Here is a 27,728-nt window from a genome sequence, read left to right as displayed (position 1 = left end):
AGAAATGCTCAAAATTCAGTGAAAATAGGACTTAATCTGAAAAAGTTACAGATTAACCAGGCAGTTGCATGTGGTGTATAAGGTGCGCTATATAAATATTTTAAAAGCTGGCATAGTAAAGCCTTTGGCCCTCATCTTCCATGACTCCAAAATTAAGCAACTTTAAAATCAGACACCTGTTCTTAAAACTGTATTAAATCTGTCAAAATATTCAACAAAACAGAAAAAGTAACCAATCACTTCTATATCCATTCTCCATAAAACACTTTACAAGACCAGAGACTGGTGCAGCAGTGGCCCCACATAGCAGTACTCATGATCACAAATTACTTAAAAACCACACTATACCATCCACAAACCTGCACAAATACCTTCTGCTTTTTCCTCTCTCTCTCTCTCTGTAAACACAGTCCGGGCAGCTTAACCCCTCAGACTGTTGACACTATTACAGCAGCTACCCCAGAGTGCTTTTTATGCAAGACAGTGTAAACTGTCTCCAGCGAGAGCCTGAAATGGGTCAGGGGATATTTAGGGACAAGATGAGGCTCAGGGAGTGAGGAAGGGATGCTTCAGTGGGATTTGAGGAGCTGTTTGTTTCATCACCATTTGCTGTTGATGCAGAGGGGATTATGGTGCTAGGCTTGCATTTTTTATTTTTTTTTAACACAGTTTTAAGCATTATCGAGTGCAGATGTTTACTATTGCCAGGCGAATTGGACCAAAAGGGCAAAGCACTGTATAATGCAAGAGATTCTTTTGAGGTTGCCAACTTTCTGTAAGCTATTTACATAATGAGCTGCCTCGATAGTTAGTGTTCCCAGGCTTGTTTCTGCTATCTGGGACTGCACTGTATAGATAAGATAAGATAAACTTTATTGTCATTGTAGGCACGGGCATACAATGAGATTGGAAGAAAGGCCTCAAATTCTGGGCTAGCATAAACATACAGTGAAAATACAGTATACAGTACACATGCATACCCACCTCTGACAACACCAAGCTTCCTACTGGAGTTGTCATTTTTGAATTGCAGAAACTGATTCAGTTTTTCTGATCCAGTTAGATGCAGTGATCCTATCTGTGTTTTGGTCGCATCCAAATGGATTTGTCTGTGTGCATATACACCATGGGTTTCTTACAGATAGGTTAAAGGTTAAAAAGTTGATGCCTTTTTAACCTTTAGCCTTTAGCGTGCCTATGGTCGTCAAAACTGCAGATCAGCTTTAAAAAGCAACTTTCTAAACAACAAAGCTCAAATATTCAAGTTGAAGTTTTTCACCTGCTCACCAAGTACCTCCGGGTGTCTCGTGTATCGTCAGTATCACAGATGTGTCCCCAGTGACTTATTTCAGTAAATGCATACAGGTCAGGCAATGACACACACTGTAGTGCCAAGGGGCTGTGGACGCTTTCATCTCCACCTCACGCGCACACAAACGCACACCGAGACAGCGTGCACGCCTGCATGCACTTGCAAGCAAACACAGAAGAGTAGGCATGTACTTACACAAAGACACATATTTGCAGCCTTGCACTTACATACACAAACACACGTACACATACAGGGTCAAGTCTCGTACTGGCGCTCTTCCACGCTCTCAAACAAACACACACACACACACACACACACACACACACACACACACACACACACACATGCTGAGCGAGGAGGCCAGATGGAATCACAGCGTGGGCTGTTGGCCTTTCACACTCTGGAGACTTGATTTCTCACTGTTTCTTCTCCTTCACCGACCCTTATTCCTCTCTTTCCTCATCCCACTTACCCTCTTTTTTCTTCACACTCTCATCTTTGTCAACACACTTCACCTTGTTTTTTCTTTCTAACGGCCCTTTCGTTTTGTCCTCTGATTGCAGCCCTTTATATTTTATAAACAATGCATGTCAATTACTGATTGTGTTCAGTATATTTCTTTGAAGACCTATTCTGCTAAAAGTACAGTGGAAGGTGAACAGTTGTCACATTATGATGCTAAGGAAGCATCCTTTCCCTCTGGCTGCAGTTTTAATCAAATCAGATGAAAGGGAAAAGAGGGAGAAACATTTAGTCATTTAGGTCGGGCTGTACCGTAAATATTGATTACAGGTTAAAGTCAATTAGAATAATGGAGAAAAAAAACTGTAGCCTCTGCCAAAATGTTCTTGGCTTTGGTGGGTATTTTATTGAGGATGGTAGAGAAAGCTAACAAGCAGACTGGCTTCTGATTTAAAGCGCTGGAGTGTCTTACCGAAATAATCCCTTAATACGTCTTCGAGAGGATAATGCACATTATACACCACTGATCAGCATCCTGAGCAAGGGAAATCTCCTGCCAGTGCCCAAGAGCTGAACTTAAAAGCAAAGGTGTTTAAAGTCCCAATGGTCTCTATGCAGAACAGGAAGCCAGATAAAGATAATGTACTTTGTAGACTGGTCAGTGCTTGACAATGTACCTTCACAGCACAGGCCAATAAGACTTCTACAGTAATTTTAAAAAGCTTCTAATATCACATCTTCTGCACCACTTTTATGTTAGCTTACTAACAGCTAGTTTAGTATGTTTAGCTACTCATTCAGCTTTGTCATAATTGCTCATTTTCTTTCTGCTAGCGCTTTCATCTGTCAGCTAGCTTAACTATAACTACCAGGTGTTTTACTTTTGACTCTACTTTGAAATGTTTTTATTGTATGTCATTCAACAATTCTGCGACTTTAATTTTTTTAAGCCATAAGTTTATTAAGTGGAAGTTAGCTAATCTTTTATTCGATTCTTTTCTGCTTTCGGTTACTTTCTCTCATTTACAGTATGTCATATACAGCTATTGTTATTAAAGAGACGACGTGGACTATAGTGGTGCAGCTTGTCGAACTCCTCTTTGTTCTTTTAGTGCCACCTGTGGATGTACAGCGCATTCTCACCAACAACTCCCGCACTACGGAAGCCTGTTGTGACATCTCACTACATCTCCCCCTTCCAGCAATAAGACACACATGCTTAACATTACATGGATGCTGTACACACATACTAACCAGTTAGAAAATAACATTTCTGAACACTAGGACATCGGGGTAGACTGCCCTCAGTCCGCAGTAACGTAGGGATTATTCTGCCCTCAATAGTTACTGTTCCTACCACTAGTATAAATCAATTTAAAGTCTTTTGTCCTTTTAGAGAACAGCTCACAGCTCCAACATCTATAATAAGTGAAACTTTATAGTGTACCAGTACAACTTCACTTTAACCCTTGTTTTTATTTTTCCCCTTTTTGTTTTTCTTTTTTTTTTTTTTTTTTTTTTAAACAAATCAGTCTTCTATAGAAATAATAATAGAACTGTATGGCATGCAACAGGATTTGCCTTGTTAACCCCTGAATTTAGCAGAACAGTAAATTTAACAAATGTCTGAACTCAAGGTCTCACCTCTAAATAAGTCAGTGAACCGGAACACATGAAATACAGGACCTTGAGTAACTAAGTGTCTCTGTACCTGAGAGGAATTCTCACTACTCTACCCCGGGATGTAACTTGTGAACCCTTACAAGGAGTGGAACCCTCCACCACGGGGCTCGACTGTCTCTGAGCAGGGCTTCTGGTTGGTTCCACTGGGGAACTGGGTGACTGCAGCTGATCCGATTGATCAGTGGACTGTGGGACGGCTTGCAGGTGTCTCCGATTCCGTCGCAGCACCACTCCATTCTCTGTCTCCACCAAATAGGATCGTGGCTCGTGGCATTTGGTGATGACTCTAGCTGGGGTTTTCCAACCTTTTTCCCCGTCCAGTTTTATTCTGACATCCTGTCCAGGTTGTAGTGTGGGAAGGGGTTGTGCAGAGTGACGGCGGTCATGAAAAAAACGATAAGCTGTCTTTGTCTGGTCGTCCTTCTGCTGAACCTGTTGCCTGTCCACCAGAGTAACTTGCAATTTGTCCTCCAGCATTGGAAGTGTAGTTCTAATCTCTCTTCCAGTCATAAGCAACGCAGGGCTCACACCTGTGGCAGCACTCGGGGTTGCTCTATAGCACATCAGGGCGAGATGTGGGTCAGGCTGCTTCAGGATGTTTTTAGCAGTCTGAACTGCTCGTTCGGCAGCCCCGTTCGCCTGGGGATAATAGGGGCTAGAGGTTGTGTGCACAAATCCATACTCACGACAGAAGGCCTGGAACTCAGCAGATGAAAACTGAGTTGCATTGTCACTGACCAGTTCCAGTGGTATTCCCCACCTCACAAATATGCCCTTAAGTCGACAGATGACATCACGGCTGGATATAGAAGGCAGGCGAGCTATTTCAATGTCTCTGGAGTAATAGTCTGTCACGATGAGATAATTCTGTCCCTCAAACTCACACAGATCTGTAGCTATGCGCTGCCAGGGGCCCTCGGGCAGGGGCGTGGTCAGGAGAGGTTCACGCCTCTGGGTAGGTTTGTTTTCAATACAGAATTTGCACGATGACACTGTCTGTTTAATTTCAGCACTGATGCTCGGCCACCACACTGCCATCCTGGCACGTGCCCGGCACCGTGTTAGTCCCTGGTGTCCTTTATGCAAATCTGCCAACACTTCAGCTCTCTGTGCAGCAGGAATGACCAGCCGATCCTGATATAACACCAGTCCATCAGTTTCTGAGAGATGTGCTCTTGCAGAATAATAACGGTGCAGATGTGGGGACAGCCTTGTTTTGGGCGGCCATCCATTTCTGATGAAACCTGTAATCTGTTGCAGTTCATCATCAAGCTGAGTAGCCACACGGATCTTGCTGAGTCTTTCGGATGAGACAGGTGCATTCGCTACTATTGACTCTACATGTGCTTGTACTACATGATCTGTAGTCTCATCACTCACGTGTTTCTGCGGTCTCCTGGATAGAGTGTCGGCCACCACCAGCTGTTTCCCTGGAACATGTTCAGCTTCCACATTGAACCTTAAAAGGCGCATCAGGAGTCTCTGGCACCTTGGAGGGGCTTTGTCAAGGTCATATGTATTTATGAGCGGCACCAGGGGTTTGTGGTCTGTTTGCAGGCGGAAACTGTCCATTCCCTGAACGTAGCGTGCAAATCGTTCACACGCCCACACGCCCGCCAAACACTCCTTCTCGATTTGAGAGTATCTCCTCTCGGCATCCGAAAGCGTGCGTGAGCAGAAGGCCACCGGCTTTAAGCCGTCTTCGTGTTGTTGTAGTAGCGCTGCTCCTAAGCCGTAGCTGCTTGCATCAGCGCTGATGACAGTTTTCCGATTTGCATCATAATATGCAAGTGCTGGGGCTGACACTAGCATGGCTTTGACAGCAGTGAACGCCTGTTCTTGCGGTTCGTCCCATACCCACTTGTTCTCTTTCCTCAACAGGCTGGTGATTGGGTGTAGTTTGGTGGAGAGGCCTGGTAGGAATCCCCCTACATAATTAATCAAGCCCAGAACTTGACGAAGCTCCTCCACATTTGTAGGACTCTGCATCCGCGTGATGGCTTCCACCTTAGTTGGGTCTGGTTTTATGCCCTCGGCACTGATGATGTGCCCAAAGTATCGAGTCTCTGATTTGCTGAAATGGCACTTTGCTTTGTTCAGCTTCAAGCCACTGTCCTTGACGGTCTTCAGGACTGCGTTCAAGCAGTTGTCGTGGTCCTCTTTGGTTGCTCCATAAATGAGTATGTCATCCATCACTACGACAACGCCTTTGTGATCGTTCAGCAAAGTGGATAGCTGTCTTTGAAAGATTTCTGGAGCTGACGTGATTCCAAATGGCAGCCGTCTGAAGCAGAATCTGCCGATGGGGGTTATGAATGTTGTCAGTCTCCTGCTGCCTGCATCCAGAGGGATCTGCCAAAATCCACAAGAAGCATCCAAGGTGGAAAACACTTTGGCCCCAGCCAGCTTTGGGGCAATGTCTTCCAAAGTTGGCAAGATGTAACGCTCTCGTTTTACTGCTTTATTTAAGCGTTTAAGATCCACGCACACTCTTACTTGATCTCTGTTTTTCTTTTCAACAGGAACCATCGGGGCGCACCAATCAGTGGGCTCAGTGACCTCTTCTATTATGCCCAAAGCTAGCATGCGCTTCAGTTCTGTTTCAACCTTAGCAAGGAGGGGAAATGGGACACGACGTGGCGTTGTCAGGCTGTAGGGCTCTGCATTTGCTTTTAGTTCGATTTTAACAGGGTCGCATTTAAGCAGGCCAATTTCTCCAAAAATGTCCTCTAGGAGGTCTGTGTCTATGTTGTCAATCCTCTTTACCAAACCCATCCTCCTAGCAACACTCCCTCCCAGCAGGTTATGTGCATAAGGTCCCTTTATGACAGTGACCCAGAACCGGTATTTCTGTCCTTTAAACTGAGTCGTGGCCAGAAACTCGCCCACACATTGGACTTCACCCCCTGGGCTGATGACAAGTGGCATTTTACCTGCAGTGACCATTCTTGGGCTGCTTGGCAGTCTGTTGAATGCAGCCTGTGACATTACTGTAATGTCAGCACCTGTGTCAATTTTAAATTTGACAATACAGCCATTTATGGGTAACTCCACATGCCACTCATTTTCTGAATCTGGCTGCTCGATTATAGCTGGCTTAGTATCGATTACTGCTCCAAGAAAAAACATGTCGTCCCTGTCGGCTAGGTTATCTGAAGCCACTGTCACCTCTTTCAGCATTTTTGTTTTGCACACTGCTTCAAAGTGTCCCGTTTTATTGCATTTTCGGCACCTTTTGTTCTTGGCTGGGCAGGCCTGCGTTTTCCCATGTTGTCTGTTACAGCGAGAGCATGGAACTGGATTTTTGGACTCACCGAAATCCTGCTTTCTCCGCCAGTGACCATCGTTTTTGCCCTTGTTTGTATGAAAATGCCGTCTCCCTTGACTCATGCCGTCCACAGCATGTTCTGCACACAGACTCGCGCTCTGCTGCTTGATTTGTTCGCTCTGGCGCGCTATTTGAATAGCTCGTTCAAGTGTGAGGTCTGCCTCGAGCTGCAGCTTTTGGGAAAACATCACGGTCCAATATGCCGATCACGATCCTGTCTCGGATTTGTTCATCTTTGGTCCCTCCGAACTCACAATACTGTGCTAGCTCGTATAAACTTCTAACAAACGCTTCGACTGGCTCTCCGGCTTTCTGCACTCTCCTATGGAAGCACGCTCTGTCGTGAATAACATTCCGTTTTGGCACAAAATGGTCGCTAAATTTTGCCATTACCGTCATGTAGTCCAGCTCGGGATGAGTTTCTGCGGGTTCCTCATCTGAAACGTCTTGGTTCGTCTCCTCCTCGTACACGAACGAGTCGTAAATAGCCTCCGCCTCTCTTCCCATAGCGTAGAGAAGCGTGTTAACCTGTACTTCCCCGCTCTCTCTGTCCAGCTGTGATGCCACTCTGAAACGGTCGAAGCGACGGCGCCACATCGGCCATTCCGCCGGGCGGGAAAAGTCAAAGGGTTCTGGCGGTCCGAACTTTGCCATATCTCACTCCGTAGGCGTCCTGTCGGCCACTTCTGACACCATGTCATATACAGCTATTGTTATTAAAGAGACGACGTGGACTATAGTGGTGCAGCTTGTCGAACTCCTCTTTGTTCTTTTAGTGCCACCTGTGGATGTACAGCGCATTCTCACCAACAACTCCCGCACTACGGAAGCCTGTTGTGACATCTCACTACACAGTACACATTAACCCACCAGCTATCTCAATTATAAAGGCCTCTTCTCAGTGAACACTAAACGAGACAAACAACATTCCAAACTTCCATTTTATTTGCTGCTGTTTGCTGCTTTTCATAAATCAGCCATTATTTTTTTACTCTATAACCTTTAGTATGATTTCTCTGTCCACTTGGTTCTGAGTGAAGTAAATTTCATCGTCATACGGTGAGCACGAGGGCCCGTATGGACATTCCCGTCCCTGCCTGTTTTTTTTGTGACTGTATGGACTATGCATGCGTCCCAGGTTACAGACTTCAAAGTTCATGTAACAGGAATGGCTACTTGGCCATTAGGTCTCACACCATGAGACACATTTTGCCACTTTTGATTGGCTATTAACCAATTTATTGCCCTTACCTGATAAAATTTGACCTCACTTCCAAACGATTAATGAATCCTTGATTTTGATGTTATGACTGATGATGTTACTGTAATCGTGCGGGTCCAATGGGAACAGTCACAATGGCTTTTTTTCATTTGCTTTTGTAATGTGCTGTACCTTCTACTTACTGTGTTTGGCTTTCTTATTTTAAACCATTCTGTTACTTTTATACAGGGTATATAATATACTTTATAGTTTTCTGTTTGCTAACAATTCTGTGTGTCAACAGAGCACTGCTTTCACTTTTACACTGTGCTGCATTCCTGTGAATTAATCTGTGCAGACAAATAAGGTGTTTATTCACATCACCTACTGTAAGTGCATCTCCTAGACGCAAAGTATAGTCTTTTTACTTTATTTGTTGTGCCTGCACACTGGATGTGAATAAAACTTGGAGCAATGTGCTCACAGCTGCGAGACGTCTTGCTATTTCCCTGCAACATTTTGGCTACAGTGCCACTTTGGAAAAATAATTGTGCGAGGAGATAACATACCTTTTGTCCAGTATGTTGGCCATTTTCGTGAAGCCATCATTACTCACTCTGTGTATTGCACACATATCTTTGGCCAAATGGAATATAACTGCGTTTGTGATTTCAGAGTGTCTTTGTGAAGTGGATGGATATGCTGACGTGCTGTACAGGCTCTGATTTGATGTTGGATATTTCATGCATTCAGTGTACTGTAGTTTGTGGTGTCTTTTCAGGCAGTTGAATAAGTTAGTTGTGTTGCCTTGCAGTGCAAACACAACTCCGCAGCACTTGTTGCTTTTGTTCTTGTTATCATTACTTGCCCTAAATTCCAAAATCCAAATTATTTACATACAGCGAATGATGATCCGCTTCTAAGGAGAAGCCTTCTGCTGTGTCAGGCTTATAATTCTTGTTTCGATGGTCTGCTGTCTCTAGTATATCACTGCAGTCAAGTGCATTCCAGAAACTTCAAGCCGCACAGTGCAGGGAACAGCTGCGATTGGCACACGCAGGCATGGAGTCAGGCGTAGTTTTAGGGAACGCTTGATTTGCTTTTGCTTTGCATTCTATTGGCAGAGCATTTTCAGTATCAGCAGATCATGTTCAGTTAACTGTGGGAAGTCAAAATTACGATGCAAATTAAAATGAAATTAATTGTGCAGCCCTATTTTATGTATTAGTCATTTTAGTTCAAGTCCATTCACCCATCCATCTACTGTATGCACCCCTGGTTTGTAATTAGTGCACTGTTAACAGTACGTGCGAGTGTTAAGATGGGTCTCAGGTCATAACCAGACTTGAGGGTAGCTGCTATCTTCAAAGGGGCAGTAAGTGCATCCCTGATCGCGCTTCATGACACAATGTGTATAAAGTATGCGTTGATGCCAGGGTGCAGATGGCAAACACCCCAGGGTTCTGAGCCCGGCCAGCAGTCCAGTTATGTGCTTCTGTGTCCCATACAGCTCAGGGCAAAGCCCGCATCACCCCTCTAAACACACTGACTCTCTCGATGCCGGCTTTGTGTCAAATGTCATATAAATATTTAACATGATCAGGAGACAGTCAGGCAGTCAGAGAGCAGGGGCAGACAGAGGTTCCCGGGGTGGGAGGGGGGGTTGGGGGGCAACTCCTATTTCTACCTCTCAATGGAATCCATTGAGAGGTAGAAATTCTCCACACATTCCCACAGATTACTAAATGTTACCAGCTCTGACAGAGACACCTTTTTTTTTTTTTAATCAATCCAGGCATTCAATCAACAGCACAGCAGGACTGCTCTGTGGAATATTCTTCAAAACCCACACTGGGCTAAAAAAAAGTCCTCACTGGATAAAGTTTAGCTTGACAGTGAGTTTTTTTTCCTTTTCATTCTTACAGCCAAGTACATTTTCTTGTCCTTGAAGCTATGTCAGTAAATTTCATTGTCCAGACCTAAAAAGCCATAGATTTTTTTTTTTTTTTTTTTTAGGTCACAGAAACTCTTTTTCCCTTTTATAAATAACTAACTCTGCTGGTGATGAACTGTCCTTCAAGTTATTTTTTCTCCCACTGAGACCAAATAAAGCAGTTTATAAGTAGATCCATGCTCTGCACTCACAAAGGTCTTACAGTCCAACTCACTGGGTTATTAAAATAAATCAGTCCTACTTGTCCATTCAGTCCCAGCTGAAAGCAGGAATATAAACTGAGTGACGGTTTCACATTAAATAAACAAGGGGACCCCTGTGGCCCTTTCAGTGCCTCCCATAACCTTTAGTGCACCCTGTGCAGAGATTTTTAAGGACAGCCTGATGCATGGTTAGTCTCAAACTGACATGCTTTTGGGGGTATGCATATTTTCTTCATCTATGGAGGCCAATGTTTTACGTGCCTACCACAGGCCCCCTTAAGATGCATCATCATGAAAGGAAACTATTCCTTTAAATACACATTCTCAGGACACCTTATTAGGTATATCTTGCTAATAACGGGTTTTGCCTTCGGGCCCAAAGTGTGCCAAGAAAATATCCCCCACACCGTTAAACCATCACAGGCAGCCTGAACAGTTGATACAAGGCAGGATGGATCTATTCTTTCCTATTGTTTCCACCAAATTCTGAACCTGCTATCTGAATGCAGCAGCATAAATTGAGACTCATCAAACCAGGCAACATTTTCCTGGTCTTCTGTTGTCCAATTTTGGCAAGCCTCTGAATTGAAGCCTCAAATTCCTGTTCTTAGCTGATAGGAGAGGTCTTCTGCATGCTGCGGTTGTTACAAGTAGCTATTTGAGTTTACTGTTGCCTTTCTATCAGCTTGAAGCAGCTTGTCCATTCTCCTTTGACCTCTGACATCAACAAGGCATTTTGGCCTAGACAACCGCTGCTTACTGGATATTTTCTGCTTTTCTGCCTATTCTCTGTAAACCCTAGAGATGATTCCATACATCCACACATCTATCTTCTTCCACTTATCTAATTCAGGGTTGAGGGGCTGGGTGGGTGGGGGTGCATAGGGCCACAGGGCGAAAGGCAGGATGCACCCTGGACATGTTGGCAGTCTGTAGCACAGCTAATGCATGGAGACAGACAACCATTCACACTCACATTCACATCTACTCTATGTGCAATTTAGAATCACCAATCAACCTAACCCCACCAATTTCATGTCTCTGGATTGTGGGAGGAAGCTGGAGTAACCTGGAGTTGCTGCAATCTAATTGGCTAGTAGATATTTGCGTTAATGAGCAGCTGAACCCACCTAACAAAGTGGCTGATGAATGTATATTTTAACATATTTGGGTGAGGACTTGAGAAAAATACCATTCCCATAATGGTATGCTAAATATGACACTTCAGCTAGTAAGCAATAACTTAGCCTAAAAGAAAAAAAATGCAACCCTGGTTTTATATTAAGATTTAAAAAAAAACAAAAAAAACACACCTTTTAACTTGTGTTCTCTGATTAATCTGTAAGAAAGAAAGGAAAGAAAAAATCTACACTGACTTGTTCTTATGCATACAAAACGTCGTATAAAGCAAAAAACAAAACAATACCCACCCCATAATTTCCCATTGTTATTCTGCTTATTAAAGCATGCACATGCGGTCACGGGGAGAACACCCGTGTTCTTTCACACACAGCCGTACCCGGTGCACAGAGTTGCTGTCTGTGCTCCTGCAGTAACTGGGCTAAAAGCATTTCACAAGCAATCAATGAAACAACATGTAGTTATTAAATATTCAGCCTCAGTCCCATCCTGCACTGCCTCACAGAGGCCTCAGGATTAAACTGATGAATCTAAAGCAACCAGGTCGCATGCAAACTAGACCACTCTGAAGTATAACTTTGTATATATTATTTGTTCATACAGGTTTCCATCAAAGGAATTATCATTATTTATATACAACTCTATTTGAGAATATACAAAGCATAAAATAAGGTAGCTGTGCTGGATTTGCCAGAATTTTCTGGATCTGAATCCAAATCTCATGCCATTAATTTTTCATAATAATACTTTAGTTACATCGACATGCAGCAGCCTGAAGTAATGGTTACCTGTATGAGTTTGTCAGTCTCTCACATCACTGTGGATGAATTTTGGCCCACTCTTCTTTACAGCATTGCTTCAGTTCATTGAGGTTCGGAGGCATTCATTTATGCACAACTCTTAAAAAAGGTCCCACCACAGCATTTCAATCAGGTTGAGGCCTGGACTTTGACTGGGTCATTGCAGCACTTTGATTCTTTTCTTTTTCAGCCATTCTGTTGTAGATTTGCTGCTGTGCTTTCACATGACCCACTTTCAGCCAAGCTTTAGCTGCTGAACAGATGGCCTCACATTTGACTCTAGAATACTTTGGTATACAGAGGAGTTCATGGCCGGGTCAATGACTGCAAAGTGTCCAGGTCCTGTGGCTTTAAAATCATCAACCCTCCACCACCGTGCTTGACAATTGGTATGAGGTTTTTGTGCTGATATGCTGTGTTTGGTTTCCGCTAAATGTGGCGTTGTGCATTATAGCATTCTGCTGTTCTTTTTAGAGAGAAGACACTTTCTCATGGCAACCCTTCCAAATAATCAATACTTGTTCAGCCTTCCTCTAATTGTACTCTCATGAACTTTAACATTAAACAGGGACGTTTGTTCCTGGGAAAATTGTGACATGGTGTTAACACACACCTGAATGCTCCAGACCAGCAATCTGCCAAAACCTCTGCTTTTAAAGAGATGGTCACATTTGCTGATAATCAATTAATTAAGTGTGTTTGATTAGCCGCTCTGTTTAATCCACTGGAATTTTTGAAAGTGGGAGTGGTATGAACTGACCATAATCTGAATGAAAACAGCACAAACGCAGCATCTTATAAGGAGCAGGAGGTCATCTCAGAATTGATCTCTAAGCCTTCAAGTTCATTCACTTTAGTCCTTGATCCTCTTCTGTTCTCTCTCTCCATCCAAGAGCCATAAATGAGTCTTTGAAACAGAAACATGCCAAACAGATCAAAGGGAAACCCTGAGAGCTACAGAGACCATAAAGAAGCAGAGATACTGTATAGGGACCACATGTGTGCGTAGACAGATCTATATATGTGTGTGCATGCGCATTACAGAGATACTGTGATATAGGATATGCCTATGAACGTAGGGGGAGAAGGAGAGCGAGAGAGTTGGCCAACCCACTTTGTTAAAATTGCTTCCAGCTTTGAAAGAAGAGGGGAAATACCATTCTAGGAGAGGGGTCCTCTGCGTCTGTGCTGAACATCATTGCCATTGTACATGTCTACAGAGTTTAAGCTAAAACACCTGCTCAAAGAGGCCCTGTCAAGCTGAAAAGCTAGTTTTACCATGTTCGTCATTGAGGTTTGTCTTTCAGAAAGATTTAGAGTGGAGTGAGTTGTCATATAGTGGCCTTGGTTAACCTGCTGAGCCAATTAGCATTTAGTGCTGCTCAGGAAGGCCAGAATGTTCCACACACTAAAACACGCAGGCAGTTTGAGGAGAAAATCACAAGGATTTGCTTTTATTGAACATGTGCTACAGTCAGAATTCTGAACATTTGGCCATTTTTTCAAGGCTGCTAACAACTGTTCTGTTATTACAACTGGATGTAGAGCAGTGGGCACGCAACAAGCTTACATAATCCACAACTGCTGACAAGTTCCTCACTACAGCTGCACAGAAAGACTTTAAAACCCAACCTTCACTGGTAAAGTCATTTAATAAATTGCACTGATAGAATGATTGTACAATGTCTCTGTTGAAGAATGTTGAAGGAAATCAGCAGTGGCAGGCAGAGAATAGAAAGATTCTTGATAAAAATTATTCGTGGTGCACTTTTGAGATTTTTATTTTCATGAATGTTCTACTTTTTAAGTGAGAACTAGACTAGTTTGGCACATCTCTGTGGGATAGCATCAGTTTATTGCAGTGGTTATGTCCATTTTTGATTTCTCAACAAGGTTTGACTCACAGTGCTCTTAAGTTTAACAATCACTCAGAGACGGAAAGCTGGCCGCCCCTGTTTGGAGACACTTGTGTCCACTGGATGTTAATTTGGTTTGTTATTTCAGCACAACACTGGCAGCTTTCTCTGAACCGAGCAGGTTCAAGTACCATCTGCTAAAACACTGCGTTGTTAGTCAGAAACAGAAAAAAATTAATGAACATCAAAATCTTGACCACCCTATGTGTCACAAACCGGGCTGCACGGCCATGACATCGAGACAGTATGTTTAATTTATTGATCTTAGCTGACACTGATTGAAAGGATCCATGAAAGCTTCGTGTTTTGAATGTAACGTCTGTTCCAAAGTACAAATGCGTTTTTGTGGTGAAGCACATAGAAAGCAGTTGAAAGGCAAATCCCATTAAATAGTTCTATGTAGGCCAAGAAAAAAAAAACAAAAAAACTCCTAAAACATTTCCTGAAAAGCAGTTTGTTGCTGATATAATCAAACACACATGCTGTGTATACTGTACCATGCCAAATACCAAGTATAGATGTAAAACCAGCAGACTGAGCTGAAACACTTTGGGCCAAATGTTCTGTTTTTGATGATCACTGGACAGGCCGTGATGACTTATGATGATCACACAGTACAGGACATAGTTCACCCACCCACCTCGTCTTATGTATGATTCTTTGGCTCTTCATCTCTCCGTCTCTTCTCATAGAGTGCACAGTGCAGGCAGTATCTCGTCATCGGCCATTTGGGCCCAGACTGCAGCACCAGATGGATAAAACAAGAACCTTTCAGACTGTGAAGGGAAAAAGGAACATTTTTCCCGCTGCTGAGATAAGCAGCAGAATGTTTTGACACATTCAACTACGTTTTACCAAATGGGCATTTATACAACCAGCAGCAATGATTATTAAAAAAATGTACTTTTCCAGAAAATTAATCAGAGATAAACTTTAAGGAACAAGGTCAGTTATGATGATTTGTCAAGGTGTAGGAGAGCAGTTATTCCCCTATTCATTGACTAAAATGATGAATTCATCAAAGAAAATGTGTTAAATAACCATATTTATGAGCAAATGACTAAACATGTATGCTGTCATAACCTTCATGACTGCAGTGGGAGTGAAATATCCAAATAATGAATGGAGTCTCTTGGAGCCAAAATGTAATATTGTCACAAAGGGAGCAATTTACCCAGAAGACAATCGATAGGGTTTCATTTTCATATTTTTACAGTTTTTAAATTGTCTTTCTACAAGTATTAGCAAAATTACACACCACCCCAACCAGCTACAAGATGTAAAATATACAGATTTGTTTTCTGATATAGCACATGTAAGTTTTTGTTTTGATTAACCAAACTCCTTCCATCTGTCATATCCTGAATTCTTAACTGCACAGCAAGAAAATTTTTTTTTGCAGAATTCCAGCCCCGTCAATACTAATACAGTTCTGATATCCAGCACACATTTGTTGAGGACTATCCCAGAAATATTAGCTGTTTTGTCAGGATGAAAACAACTTTTAAATCCAATATTTCAACAAACACGTGCACTCAAAACAAAAAGAAGCAAAGAATGAGAGCAGATCAGGGCAGCACCATCTGTAGATTTAAACCTCTGCTTTTTCTTTCAGAAAGTAGAAGTTTGTAAGATCATGAAACACCCTGATAGGTTAAACTCACTGACAGACCACAGGTACAAAAATGGATTTTAACAACTACTGTAGCACCTAGATATCAGCATCTGAATATCCAGAATCTATAGCCAGGATCCGAGATACTGGATCCAAGTACTGAAAGCTTCCTGGTTTTCATTTGTAGCCTGTTTGTGCTCCAGCCATGTTTGGCACTGGTTCCAAGCAGGTAAACAGCCTTGGAATGCAGTTAAATTGCCATCTTGCAGCAACTACGTCCCTTTTTATGAAGGAATTTCTACATTTCTGTTTCAAATATGTGAGTTTCTGGCTGGACTCTTGTTGTAACAGTTAATGGGTATTTCAGACAGCAACAGATTTTTGATAATTTGTCGCAGTTTATCACCGTATTATCACAGAGATTGCATATAATTGCCAACTTGACCTGATTCAATAAAGTGATCGCAGACTAACTCTATCTTATTGCTATTTTATTGCAGTCTTGACGCACCAAACTCACTTTGAAGACGACAACTTACCGCAAGCGGTCTCAGACTTGGTCCCCGTCTTCAAAGCAACCATTTCAAAGGCAACAAAATTGCAAGTTCATTGCATACAGTCACAACAATTTTGGTCGTGCTGCAGTTTCTAATCATGGTTTTTCCTAGTGTGACTGTAACCAACATGCCCTCCAATCCAAATGTCGTTTCCCCATACCAGAACATATTGAAATCATAAAACTTGGTAGCAGGTGGATAAAATACAGTTTCAGTTCTTTACTTCATTTGCTCCTAAAAGGAGCTACTGCCTTATTGCAGTAAAAAAAAAAAATTAAAAAAAAGAACAAAAGAAAGCATGGATCTATAGCCTGACTTCCCTAGAGTGTCCTCCTGTTCACCTCAAGGGGCCTCTGAATAGATGTCATTCTTCACTGTCTCACTGAGCCAGTCACTCATATGAAGAATAAGCCATTTGAAGGTAGGGCTACCCTTGAGAAAGCCTGCAGTTATAAACAAGGATATAAGCAAGGACATGCACAGTAGCCTTTATGGAAGCACCTAGTCTAATGAGATTAATCATGGGCATAGATTTAATTTGCTCATTGGGGTGGACACATTAGTAAAGGGTATGTACATCTTCCCCTGGGACATGTTAAACATCAGACACTCCATTTCCTGCATTCTGCTGAATTTGTACCTTTTCTGCATCAGTTTATGCTAGGACTCAAAAATCATGCACCATAACAGTTTAACATATACTGGAGTATAATACAGTGAGGCTGTCTGGCAATCTGTATTGCTTTTAAATAATTATTCTCTACTCTTCCCATTTAATATTATCCCTGCTGAGTCAGCACCCATATAATGCCCGATTTGCTCTTCTGTCCTCTTTTGTGTTTGCCTGTCTACAGAGGTAAGAGTCAGAGTGTAATGAGATGATTCTGTCTGTCTGATATCAGGATACTTTTGTGTCTTTTATTTGAGGAAGTATCCTGCCTAAATCTGCACATCAACCCCTGGACTATCTGCCCACATTCAAGAACTTTTGGTACACATCATATATATCTGTGCTTTGGAATGTTTTTAGAGGACAGTGAGATAAAATGAGACGCTGTTAATCGGTCATACCCCCCATCAGTGGTATGTTGGATATAAGTCAAATGCAGGACACAGCTGATGACAGGTCTGACTGCCATATCCATGTTATCCAGCTCTCCCACTAAGATTTACGGCTCACTTGCCCTTGACAAACCAGGCTTGGGCCACAGTGAAAATTGTCAGTAGCTGAGTTTGAGTTTGTTCAGCAATGTCAATGCAGCTACTCCGAACAAGACTTCTCAGTGAAAGAGAGTCCTTTCAGCTCAAGTACAGTTCACTGCACATATTGAGCTAAATTCTAAACTGTCTCAGCTGACCTCCCTCTGAGACACAGAGTAGCATTTCCTACCTAGTGAGTGCCATGCTTGTTGAATCAAATTCTACTCAATTACTTTCTCCTATAAGTGCACCATGACCCCTTTGAAAATATACAGTACTGCAGGACTCACAAGAGAGGAGGAAGATGGGACTTGTTCTGACACTCTCCATCAGAGTGTCTGGGGTTGATAACACCCATAACCCCCCAGCGTGTCCAATTTTTCAGGGTTTGGACATAAAAACACTCCCCCAAGGCAATCATACCAGCTTGATTTTTATGCCACAGTATACTCTGACTCCATAAAATCTTCATGTTTTCTCATAACTGGCATTGCTACACAAGCAGTGGCGTATAAGGTTTTTATTGATGATGATTAGGTGTTTTTTCTTTCCTCGAGCCACTTTCACGGCTTCTTCCTAAAGCAAGTGACACAAACAGCAGGGAGCTAATGTCTTCTTACAGCTCTTTTCTGCATATTAGGGTGAGGTTTATTATTATTGCTCTCATACTTCAGGTGCACTGTCATCGTAAAAGTTTCCACAATACTGATGCGCAAGCAGCAGTTATGGCTGCAATGCAGGGATTCAGCAAGTTCTGAGTGTACCTCAGACAGTTTGCCTAAAGGCAAAATAACAAAAAAAAAAAAAATAATTGAAGAGCAACCTGTTGTTTTATGATCCTTTTCATATTTGTCAGACGCTCTGAAAGACTCTCAGCCCTTTCCTAATGGAACATTTTCCACTGAAGTGTTGCTGGCTACTTGCAGACACTTTGCATGGTTCACTGGATTCAATGTCTAACTTGTACTACTGTTGGAAGAGCTCTTTGTTGAAAGAGCTCTGGAAAAACACACAAGATAGTGTGTAATTAATATTCTCTTGGAAATGTACATTAAAAAGTTTGGTATATTGTCACAAAGAAGAAAAATGCATGGGAACATTTTGAATGATTCTCATTTTTTGCCAGAACCCATGTTACTGTGCTTATTTTTAGTGGTATAGTAGAGCTGCTATAGTAGCAGTAGTAGTAGAACTGCTTCTCTGAGGAGGAACAGCATATGAGTCTTCTAAAAGGTTGACTTGGCACCAAAAGGAGCTGGACTGGACTATTGGATATCTGCGGGAAATGTGAGGCATTGCTCTGGATTTTCTAAATAAAATAAATGCAATTATTGACACTAGATCTGAATGTAATTGTGTTCCTTGATTGAACTCTTTATTAAGGAGTTAGTAGTTTCATCTATAAAACAACAGGAAATGTTCATAAATCAAGTTCTTATTCAAATTTAAACTCACATGTTCAGTGTAATATAAATAATCAGCAATGACAGCTGAAAAGCCTTAACTCTTTTAGTATTCAGTTTTAAAAATGCAGCAGTAATTACTGCTAGATTTAAGGTAAATTACAGCAATTTCTTTTCCCTCAAGAAATTGCTTAACATATGGGGAAATGTATTTCTTTGGTTAGTGTGAGATAAGAATATGAAGTTTTGGCTTGCAGGCATTTGCTTAATTTAGCACAACTACTCGAATCCAGGAGTGCAAACAACAAATAAAATTTTAATATTTTTATTTAAAGGGGTTGGACTTTTGAAAAAGGTCAGACTAGAATCTCCTACAACCATGGCCTCAGAATCGAAGGTGCTAAATCTCATCTCTGCTGCTTCACCTTTGGCTGCAAACTGCCCCAGAACAAGCTGGAGGTCATCCGTCTGAACCAAATAGAACCACATCATCAGCAAAAAGTAGAGATGAAATCCTAAGACTGCCGTATCCAACATCCCCCAGCCATTGGCTATGCCTAGAAATTCTGTCCATAAAAATTTTGAACAGAATCAGATCAGCGACATAGAGCAGTCCTAGTGGAGCCCAACCGTCACCAGAAGGAGTCTGACTTATCACTGGTAATGCAAATTAAGCTCTCGTTATAGTTGTACAGTTGTACCCCATGTTTCTGAAGGAGCCCCTACAGGACAAACTCCCACATGTACTCAAATATCCTTGAGATGATAAAGAGTTGATCCAGTTTTGCAATATCGGTATGAAAATGGCATTGTTCCTCCTGAATCCAAGGTGCACCCAACAGACGGACACCCCTCTCCGGCACCCTGGTTGTGATCCCTATAAAGTTTGAATATACCCTCCGAACCACCAGTTGAGCCCAATGCTTTACCACTTCTGTGCTGGAGTCCACCTTAAATCACTGTTTAGCAGATGTGTGAAGAAGCCCTTTCTCTGGTTCAGTGAATTTTGCGAAACATGAGTGCTGATATTTTAACATGTCAGGAATATTTTCTTTTCACAAATGATATTTTTATTGCTTGAAGATGAGCCTCCCTTTAGCAAATTCTGCAGCTTTACAGTATCTTAATATTTTGACTTATATCAAGACCTGTAATATACATTCAGTATACTAATTGGCCAGTGGAGCCACTCTTTTCTTTAGCTATTGTCCTCCAGGAGACTTTTGACATTAGACCAGAGCATAATTCAGGCCAAGACTTTATAAAAGTTTAATGAGAACCTGTCTAAACCAGGTACTTTGCCAGAGGGCATTAAGAGAATGGTGTCCCAAATTTCCTCCTTGATAAAATGAACATTTGGAAGAGCCAGTGTCCATCTACTGACACAACAGCACAAGAGCTGCCATCCAAGTAGGCCATTAAATCTTCTGGATTTGAGGAAGGGTTTCCAAAAACCATGGATTGTGTTATTAATGACCTGGAGAGAGAATAAGACCCAGAGAGGATAAGAAATTGGTCTGTTATTCTGTTTTCAAGTAAGCTGCATGTGCCTGGGCCTGCATCCAGATTGGTAGTAAAACTGATTTCCTCACTTGCAGTATTGTCCATGTAATAATAGTGATACCCAATAAAGAGTTGTCTTTCCAACAAAAATAAAGAGAAAAGTATAAGGAAGGGTTCATACAGTCTATATAAAAGCTGTAAACATTAACATGTCCAGGTAAGTAACCTATTTTCCTAACGCAATGAGGGCCAGGGGCACTGGATTATTTTGTGGGCTTACAGAGCATCTATTTAAGAAAGTCATGTTCATAAAAAGCAGAAGTATTTCTTCTCTGTGTGGGAGGTGGTGGTTCTGGATGCTACATCAGAATGCAAGACAATGTCCAGCTCTATTGCAGTTTCACATTCCAACAACCCAAGCCAAAGCTATTAGCAGAGATACATTTGCAAAACATGCCAGTTAGTTCTCATCCTTAAAAAAAACATTTCCTTGTAACATTAAAAGCGAAGCATAGTTTTTTGAAATGCCAATAATGCTACACAAATATGACACAAATTCAAAACCTGACTAACTTCAGTGTTATCCTTCGTCTGCATGGTAATAACTCAATTAAAGTAAAATAAAAACAATTCAATACTTTCCAAAACATCTGCAGAATATAAACTGAACTGAACCACAGAATTAAGAAAAATAAAGTCATCAAGGACAAGTTGTCAAATTTGTGACTGTGTATCACATAAACTTTAAGTGCTGTGTGGAAACAGTAAGTTTAGCAGGGGTGACAACCCATAAAGGTAGTGGGGAGGGGACAGTCAACTGTCAGGATGACATTTGGGAAATGGGAAATAGATGCAGTGAATTACTTAAACTTATGCAAACATGCATAGAAATACACCATATAAGGCAAAAACAATTCTGGAAAGTCAACATTTGGTATGACCACCTTTGTTCTTCAACACAGTCTGAACTCTCTTATGCAGCTTTCTTGTAATTACTTTAAGTCTTCAGGAAAAGTTCTCCAGGCTTCTTGAAAGACATTCAAAGCTCCACTGTGTTTTACAGATGGCTCTAGACACTGTTGTACCTCCCTCTTGACCTCCAACATATATACTGATGACAACTTGAGCCAAGAATTTCAAATCTGGATTCATCACTCCATCAGACCTGTTGCCACTGATTTTTAGTCCAGTTCTTGTGTAATCTGGCATACGTCAGCCTTTTCTACCTGTTCCCCTTTCTTCAGAATGGCTTCTTGACAGCCACCCTTGAAGTGAACAGTAGCTGGATCAATTGAAGGGCCACATGTATCTCTCAGGCCCTGTGTCAGGTCTTTGCTGGATTTCTTAAAGACATGACATTCAGATACTGTTAATCTGCTGTAGATATATTTTTTAGGCCTGTCATTTCTTAGTTTGTCCTCCTCTTGTCCAGTTTCCTTAATTTTTTTTATTGAGACATTGGACACCATTCCAAAATATCCCAAGCTTTTGGCTTGTAACTCTTTGTTGGTGCAAAAATGCTATTTTATGTCTGTTGTCGTTGGTATTTTTCATACATTCAACTAAAGACATGGGAACAATTCATGTGTTTTTGCAGCAGGCTGCTAGCAGCAAAGTGCTTAAAGATACAATTTAAAATAGTGTTTTTGCCACGTTGTCTATTATGTGTAGACACAGCCTTTGAGTTGGCTGTCTTCGTATGCTTGAATGATTCATAGGTCAGTATTAAGTGGCTTAACCAAAAAAAAAAAAAAAGAAAAAGTTCAATGTCCAAAGAAAAACTTTGAAAGACCGTCAGAAAGCCTGGAGAACTATTGCTCAAGACCACTTTAAAAAATCCTGTCAGCCAGTGCTCCCCCCAGCCTGGCAGCAGAATCTTTAGATGGAAGTACAAGTTCTAGAACACATAGTTAGCAGGTCCAGGTAGATCTTAATGAGCCTTAGTGAAATGCTAAAATCATAATAAATATAAACCTCTAAGAATACTGTCACTTTCAAGACTTTTGCACAGTACTGTATATAATATCATTAATAATTTCTATGAATTAACAATTTTTATATGTCTAAATCCAGTGCTAATAATATATCATTTTTAAATTTAGGATGTTATGAAGATTGTTTCTTCTGCCTTTCCCAGTTCAGTACCACCAGTGTATTTTCTTTGATAAATACATACATTACAGGAAACATATTCAGAATGTCCTGAGGACCCTTTGCATCCATTCAGGAGTTCACTGAGCAGTGCTCCTTCGAGGCCAGATGTTTGGCCTTGGTTTAAAGTTGCATGTTGTTGAGTGAGAAGAAAAAGTTGTACAGCACTAGTTTTCCCCGAGAACCTGGGACGTGCAACTGATGCCTGTGCAGACTGTGAGGCAGGATGTGTTGTGAGAATGACCTGTAATCCAATCCGAGCTCCTCGGCTCCTCCCTGATGGGATTCTGTCGATGGGCCTCTGTTATTTTCATTTCTGACAGCATGCTGAAACACATTTCATCTCCACAGTGTGCGCCCCCCTTTACAGGATCATCCAGTGCACGTTGTCGTGATGCTCCAGAGCCAGGTGCCCTTGTTCAAAGGAGAACATGCGGCTGTCTCCTGTGGTGAACAAACCACAGGCTTTACAATAACAAGCCGTATCGACCAGGAGTGTTCATAGCCGGGTCCTCTGATTATACTGTTATTAGACCTTCACACCAAATCATAAATGAACAGAAACAGAAAAAAAGCTCTGATCTTGTATTTAAAGCCAGGAATGAGATTGAAGAGTTAGAAGATAAGCCTGTGCATAAGACAGAGAGCCTTATATGATAGCAAAAAGATAAATATTCCTGGAGCTCTAAATATCTTCCTCCAGCAGCCTCTGCGTTGATATTCTGAAAATGCTCAGTATGAATTGCAAATATTACAGTCATGCATTCACACTTCACAAATTCACCTAGAAGCCTGATTAAACAAGCACTCACACAGTTAGTCATCATATCTAACCTAGAAAATGATATAATGTAATTATACTGTGACACACATTGTAGCATTTACTTTCCTGTGAGCTGCAGTTTGTAGCCTGCTTAGGAATGAAAGTTTAAAAGTTTAAACCCCCTTTTTTTTGCATGTAGATGAACTATTATGCAACACACTGGGCTAAAATAACACTAACACAAGTACAAAACCCAGGGAATAATAAAGGTCAGTACTGATACACAGTATTGCATTTCTCTACAGGAAGTATTGAATAATAAGGTGGTGCACGATATGACGGATTCATAATTTTGCTATAAATTTATCATAAGCCCGTGGAAAGAACTGTTGCACCAGTTAGAAAAAGTACACGCAACTCCTTTAGAGCTGAAACAGGTAAACAAAATAAACTCAATTCTCTGCGTAAGCTGACTGTCAGTGGAGGTTCCAACTGTTTACCCTACTAGACACAGCATAAAGTTTTTCATTGATGTTGCCCCCCCCCCACACACACACACACCCACTCTTCTTTGCCTTGCAGCAGATTCTTCAGCAAAAAGTAGGGTGCACAGCTAAAGCTTCCCTCGCCTGCAACGGCTCCATCTGGGCGCCAAATGACAAGTGGGTGGAGAGAGGGGGGAAAGCGAGACAGAGCGCGAGCGGAACAGAGAAAGAAAGTGTGTAAAGTGACCAGAGGCCCTCCCCAATGTCAGCTCTGTAACAGAGACAGATTGCAGTGGGAGGGACACGTCCCATTTCTGAGTGTGAGTAACACTGAAAGCAGATGACAGCATGATCTCAATCAAAGAGGCTGTCGGGGATGAAGAGATGAACAGAGAGAGAGAAAGAGACACAGAGCCAAAGATGCCGGTGTATCACCGCACACACGGAAAAACAAAAGTGTTTGTTTCTATTTTTTTAACAGCCGTTTGAATCCGGTTCATCTGACAACTCCTTTTGCCTTGACATCGACGTGAAACTTTGTGTACTATACTGAACTTGCACCTGTTGTTTTCATAGTTCCATTTTTTTTTTCAGAAGAGGACGCAATTGTGTTTTGGACAGTTTTCACTTCTTTTTTTTTTGTGGAAACTGTCTAAACCTTGAACCTCATAGATTGTGTTTCCCGAGGTAGCCGTTGACTGACACATGAGAGCTCGTGTTGCTAGGTAACATGCTGTCAGCTTGTTAGTGTGGTACTGACTGAAGCATGTCTGACTCTGTAGCCTGTGAATGTCACTGTAGCGTTAGCTGAGCTGGAGCCTTAAGGCTTGAAAAAAATGAAGCTGACGTGGAAGTGCACAAAACTGCAGTTCCTGTATTGGCCTGTATTCCTGTATTGGTTACAGAGTTGCCAGATCTGACAGGTTTCCACCAACTTAGGCAGTTTTAGGGTTAATCTCACAGGTTGAGTGGGTCAAAAAAATTGGGCACACTTTTGTGATCAGTTTGGCAGTTTTTCAAAGATAAATTTTATACTATCATTTGAAACAAACCCAAGAACGCATGTATCACACCTGATCAGACATCGTGACCTTCAAGACAGTCACGCCCACTGCGCAGTCGACCGTGTTGACATGCACTACTCAAACTTTCTTTTGCAGTTGCTGCTGTGTTTTGTCAGATAGCAGCAAGAAGCAGTGTTCACTGCAGGATTTGAAGGACCATGCTGAAACCAAGAAACACAAGTTGTGGTTTTTCACAGCGAGTAAAGCTTACACACACACAAAAACCCAGTCATACTGTGTTTAAATTACAATTTAAAATATTTAAAAGTTTACATATATACTATATAAGTCGGGCTTGCTGAATTCACTCTGAGTATGTGTAAAATGCTGCACAGATGTGTGCTGTTGGTGCCTTTTTGGAGCATTTTAATGTAATTATTTGAATGGATTTTTTAGTAGCCTGTCGTGTTGCACTAATTTGCCTAAAACTTGTACAAATTATGGAATTTTTGGAAGCGTATAATTATATAATTTATGGTTTGGTTTAAAGGTCTGTCAGCTTCATGTGTAACATTAACCGTTTGCACCCTTTGACTTTGTCCGGATCCCCAAAATCAAACTGAAGCTGCTTGGTTGCTCGGTCTTTTTTTTTTGTATGTGTTGAAGATACTGGTGAAATATGACATAAAACACCATATTACACATGTTGAGAAGGGCATGACTCATAATTTTTGTCCATATTTTTTTACAATATAAACACTGCAATATAATAACACATATCTGAGATTGAATCGTGTCAAAAAAACACATGTTCATTGTAGAAATACTGACAAAGAATGTGATAATTACTGAACAGCTTCAATCCTGGATATTAGTAAGTGTGTCCAGTTTGACTCCATGTTTGCATGTTTTTGAGCTCATGACCTTTTGTATCACTGGCAGCCACGTGTTCCCGTGAAGCACCAGAAGAGTGATTATGCTGTTGCCACTTGGAACATCCACCCTGCAGCTGGCTGAAAAGCTCACCAGCCACCCAGACAAATTGCAAACGACCCAATCAGATAATCCAATTGCACCTGGCTGTCTAAACGACTAGCTGGGCTGTCTGAACGGTTATTAGCCATTGATTACAGCTCACACAGATTGCCAATCATAGCTTCAGATAAAACTTTAAGCACCCATGTGCTGCAGACACATACTGGGCCACGTGGATAATAATGCTCACAGAGATAGTAAGATAGCAAGCTGATGCCAGCAGTTGTTTGGCTCTGCAGCAGGCCACCAGTGGAGGATGACACGAACCGGATTGAAAGAAAACAGAATGGGAGCCATTGAGCATTGTTTGCTCTTTTAATGGGGATTAATGATGATGATGATCTCAGCGGGCCTTATAATGCCATCAATTGCGCACACAGAAAAGTGCAGACTCACAAAGACATGCAGTGTACTCACATGCCCCAACAAACAGGCAAATGGGATCGGCACATTGCTTAAATGAGTGTCATTCCTGCTCTCATTAGGAAGCAAAAAGAAGAAAAATCACAGTGTAGGATCAGGAACATGGAATCCCAGGGGTGGATCAACCCCCTCCAAAAACAGACGGTAGCAGTGGTTGTCTGCATATTTTTCCATACATTGTAATCGCTCTTTGCTTTCTGTAAGGAACTAAATGAAAAACAGTGCAAGCTTTGAGCCTCCACCTGCATGTAGAGGCCTGCTGGTTGATCAGTCGACTGCATGTTTGTCTATCCAGTGCACACCTTCCGGCATCAAACATTTCAACACAAAGATAACATAATATTTGCAGCAGATATCTTCAGCTGCCTGTTTCAGACAGGTCTGACCTTTAAAATGAATATATCTTCTTATCGTGAATATGTTTTCGATAGATTTGTTTGCTGCCACAGAGAACACAAACAACAAGTCTGAATTTATTTGCGGTGGCATTTTGATGTGCTGCTGCTCCACGCTGTGAGCCGCCCATCAAGGGGAGCTCATTATCCTCCGGGAGGGGATTGCTGACCCACGCCACATATTCGAGACAACCCAAACTGAGAGTTAAAAGTCTGCCTTCCCACCTGTGGTAAACCTCTCTGGAGTTTGATGATGTAAAATTTGCAGTGTGAAATCGACTGTCTGTGTGTAAACACATGGTTTAGTCCGACTCCATGAGCTCTCCTATTTGCCCTTCAAAAACAATCCTGTTATTTATCCATATCTAGTGAAATGGAATGATGTTGACACTGTTTTTTGGAGTCTGTAGTGTTGCATGATTAAACATTGGAGACATTTCATCTTAAAAGTTCTCCCTGAGCATCGCATTAATAAGCTCTCTTAAGCTTTTACAGCATAATTCCACGTGCAATCAGCCAAAATGTGTCATACTCATGTGTATTCAGCACCTGAAGATCACACTAGCTGGATATGACTTATAATAAAAGGTCAATTTATTGTAAATATCAGAGGATGTGACCTATAACGGCCTTGGAGCAGGAATCCAACTGATGCAACACACGCATACGGACATTGTACATCATCCTCACCGCAGTTGGCAGTCTGGTTTATGAGTCAGGGTCAAAAGCAGCAGGTGAGCTTCCTGTGATGCCGTCACATGTGTGTGTAGGAAGGGTTGCCAGGAAATGACATGTTGTCCAGGGGGTGATGCTGCCAGGTTGTTCCCTGATAAGCAAATGCACTTTGTCAGTTTGCTTGTGCATGTATTACAAACACACCACATGCACTATCATGAACACAATAATGTGAATATTATCAAATTATAAATGGGGTGATGTCACGCACAGTAATATAGACAAAGTTGTTCTTTTAATTATTATTATTATAAGCCAGATGCTTATAGAAAAAAAATTTCATTTTCAGCCTGAAGTGATTTGAAACAGCCATGGAGGTGCACTGTAGCTGTAATGCACTCATGGCCTTACGTCTAGTTTAATGCATGAGCTGCAGGTGCACTCTTTAAAAGACATATTTTTAATGAGGTTGCATTATTTGGTGTTAACAAGAGCAGCAAGCGCACCTCTTTTCCTCTGA

At 41.7% G+C, this 27,728-nt stretch overlaps 1 protein-coding gene across 1 annotated transcript; it reads right to left on the bottom strand.

Moving 5' to 3' along the window:
* Positions 1 to 3,469: 3,469 nt before the first annotated feature.
* Positions 3,470 to 6,403, bottom strand: LOC115799917 (uncharacterized protein K02A2.6-like). The gene has a single exon (XM_030757206.1). The coding sequence runs from the start codon at positions 6,401 to 6,403 to the stop codon at positions 3,470 to 3,472; it is 2,934 nt and encodes a 977-aa protein (XP_030613066.1).
* Between the last annotated feature and the right edge of the window lie 21,325 nt (positions 6,404 to 27,728).

The sequence above is a fragment of the Archocentrus centrarchus genome, chromosome 20 (genome assembly GCF_007364275.1).
Source record: "Archocentrus centrarchus isolate MPI-CPG fArcCen1 chromosome 20, fArcCen1, whole genome shotgun sequence".
NCBI lineage: Eukaryota > Metazoa > Chordata > Actinopteri > Cichliformes > Cichlidae > Archocentrus > Archocentrus centrarchus.
The sequence above is the reverse complement of the archived record's forward strand: the minus strand, read 5'-3'. Positions and strand labels throughout refer to the sequence as shown.

Coding starts and splice junctions, on each gene's coding strand:
- LOC115799917 (XM_030757206.1), bottom strand. CDS start 6,403: ATGGTCACTGCAGGTAAAATGCCACTTGTCATCAGCCCAGGGGGTGAA.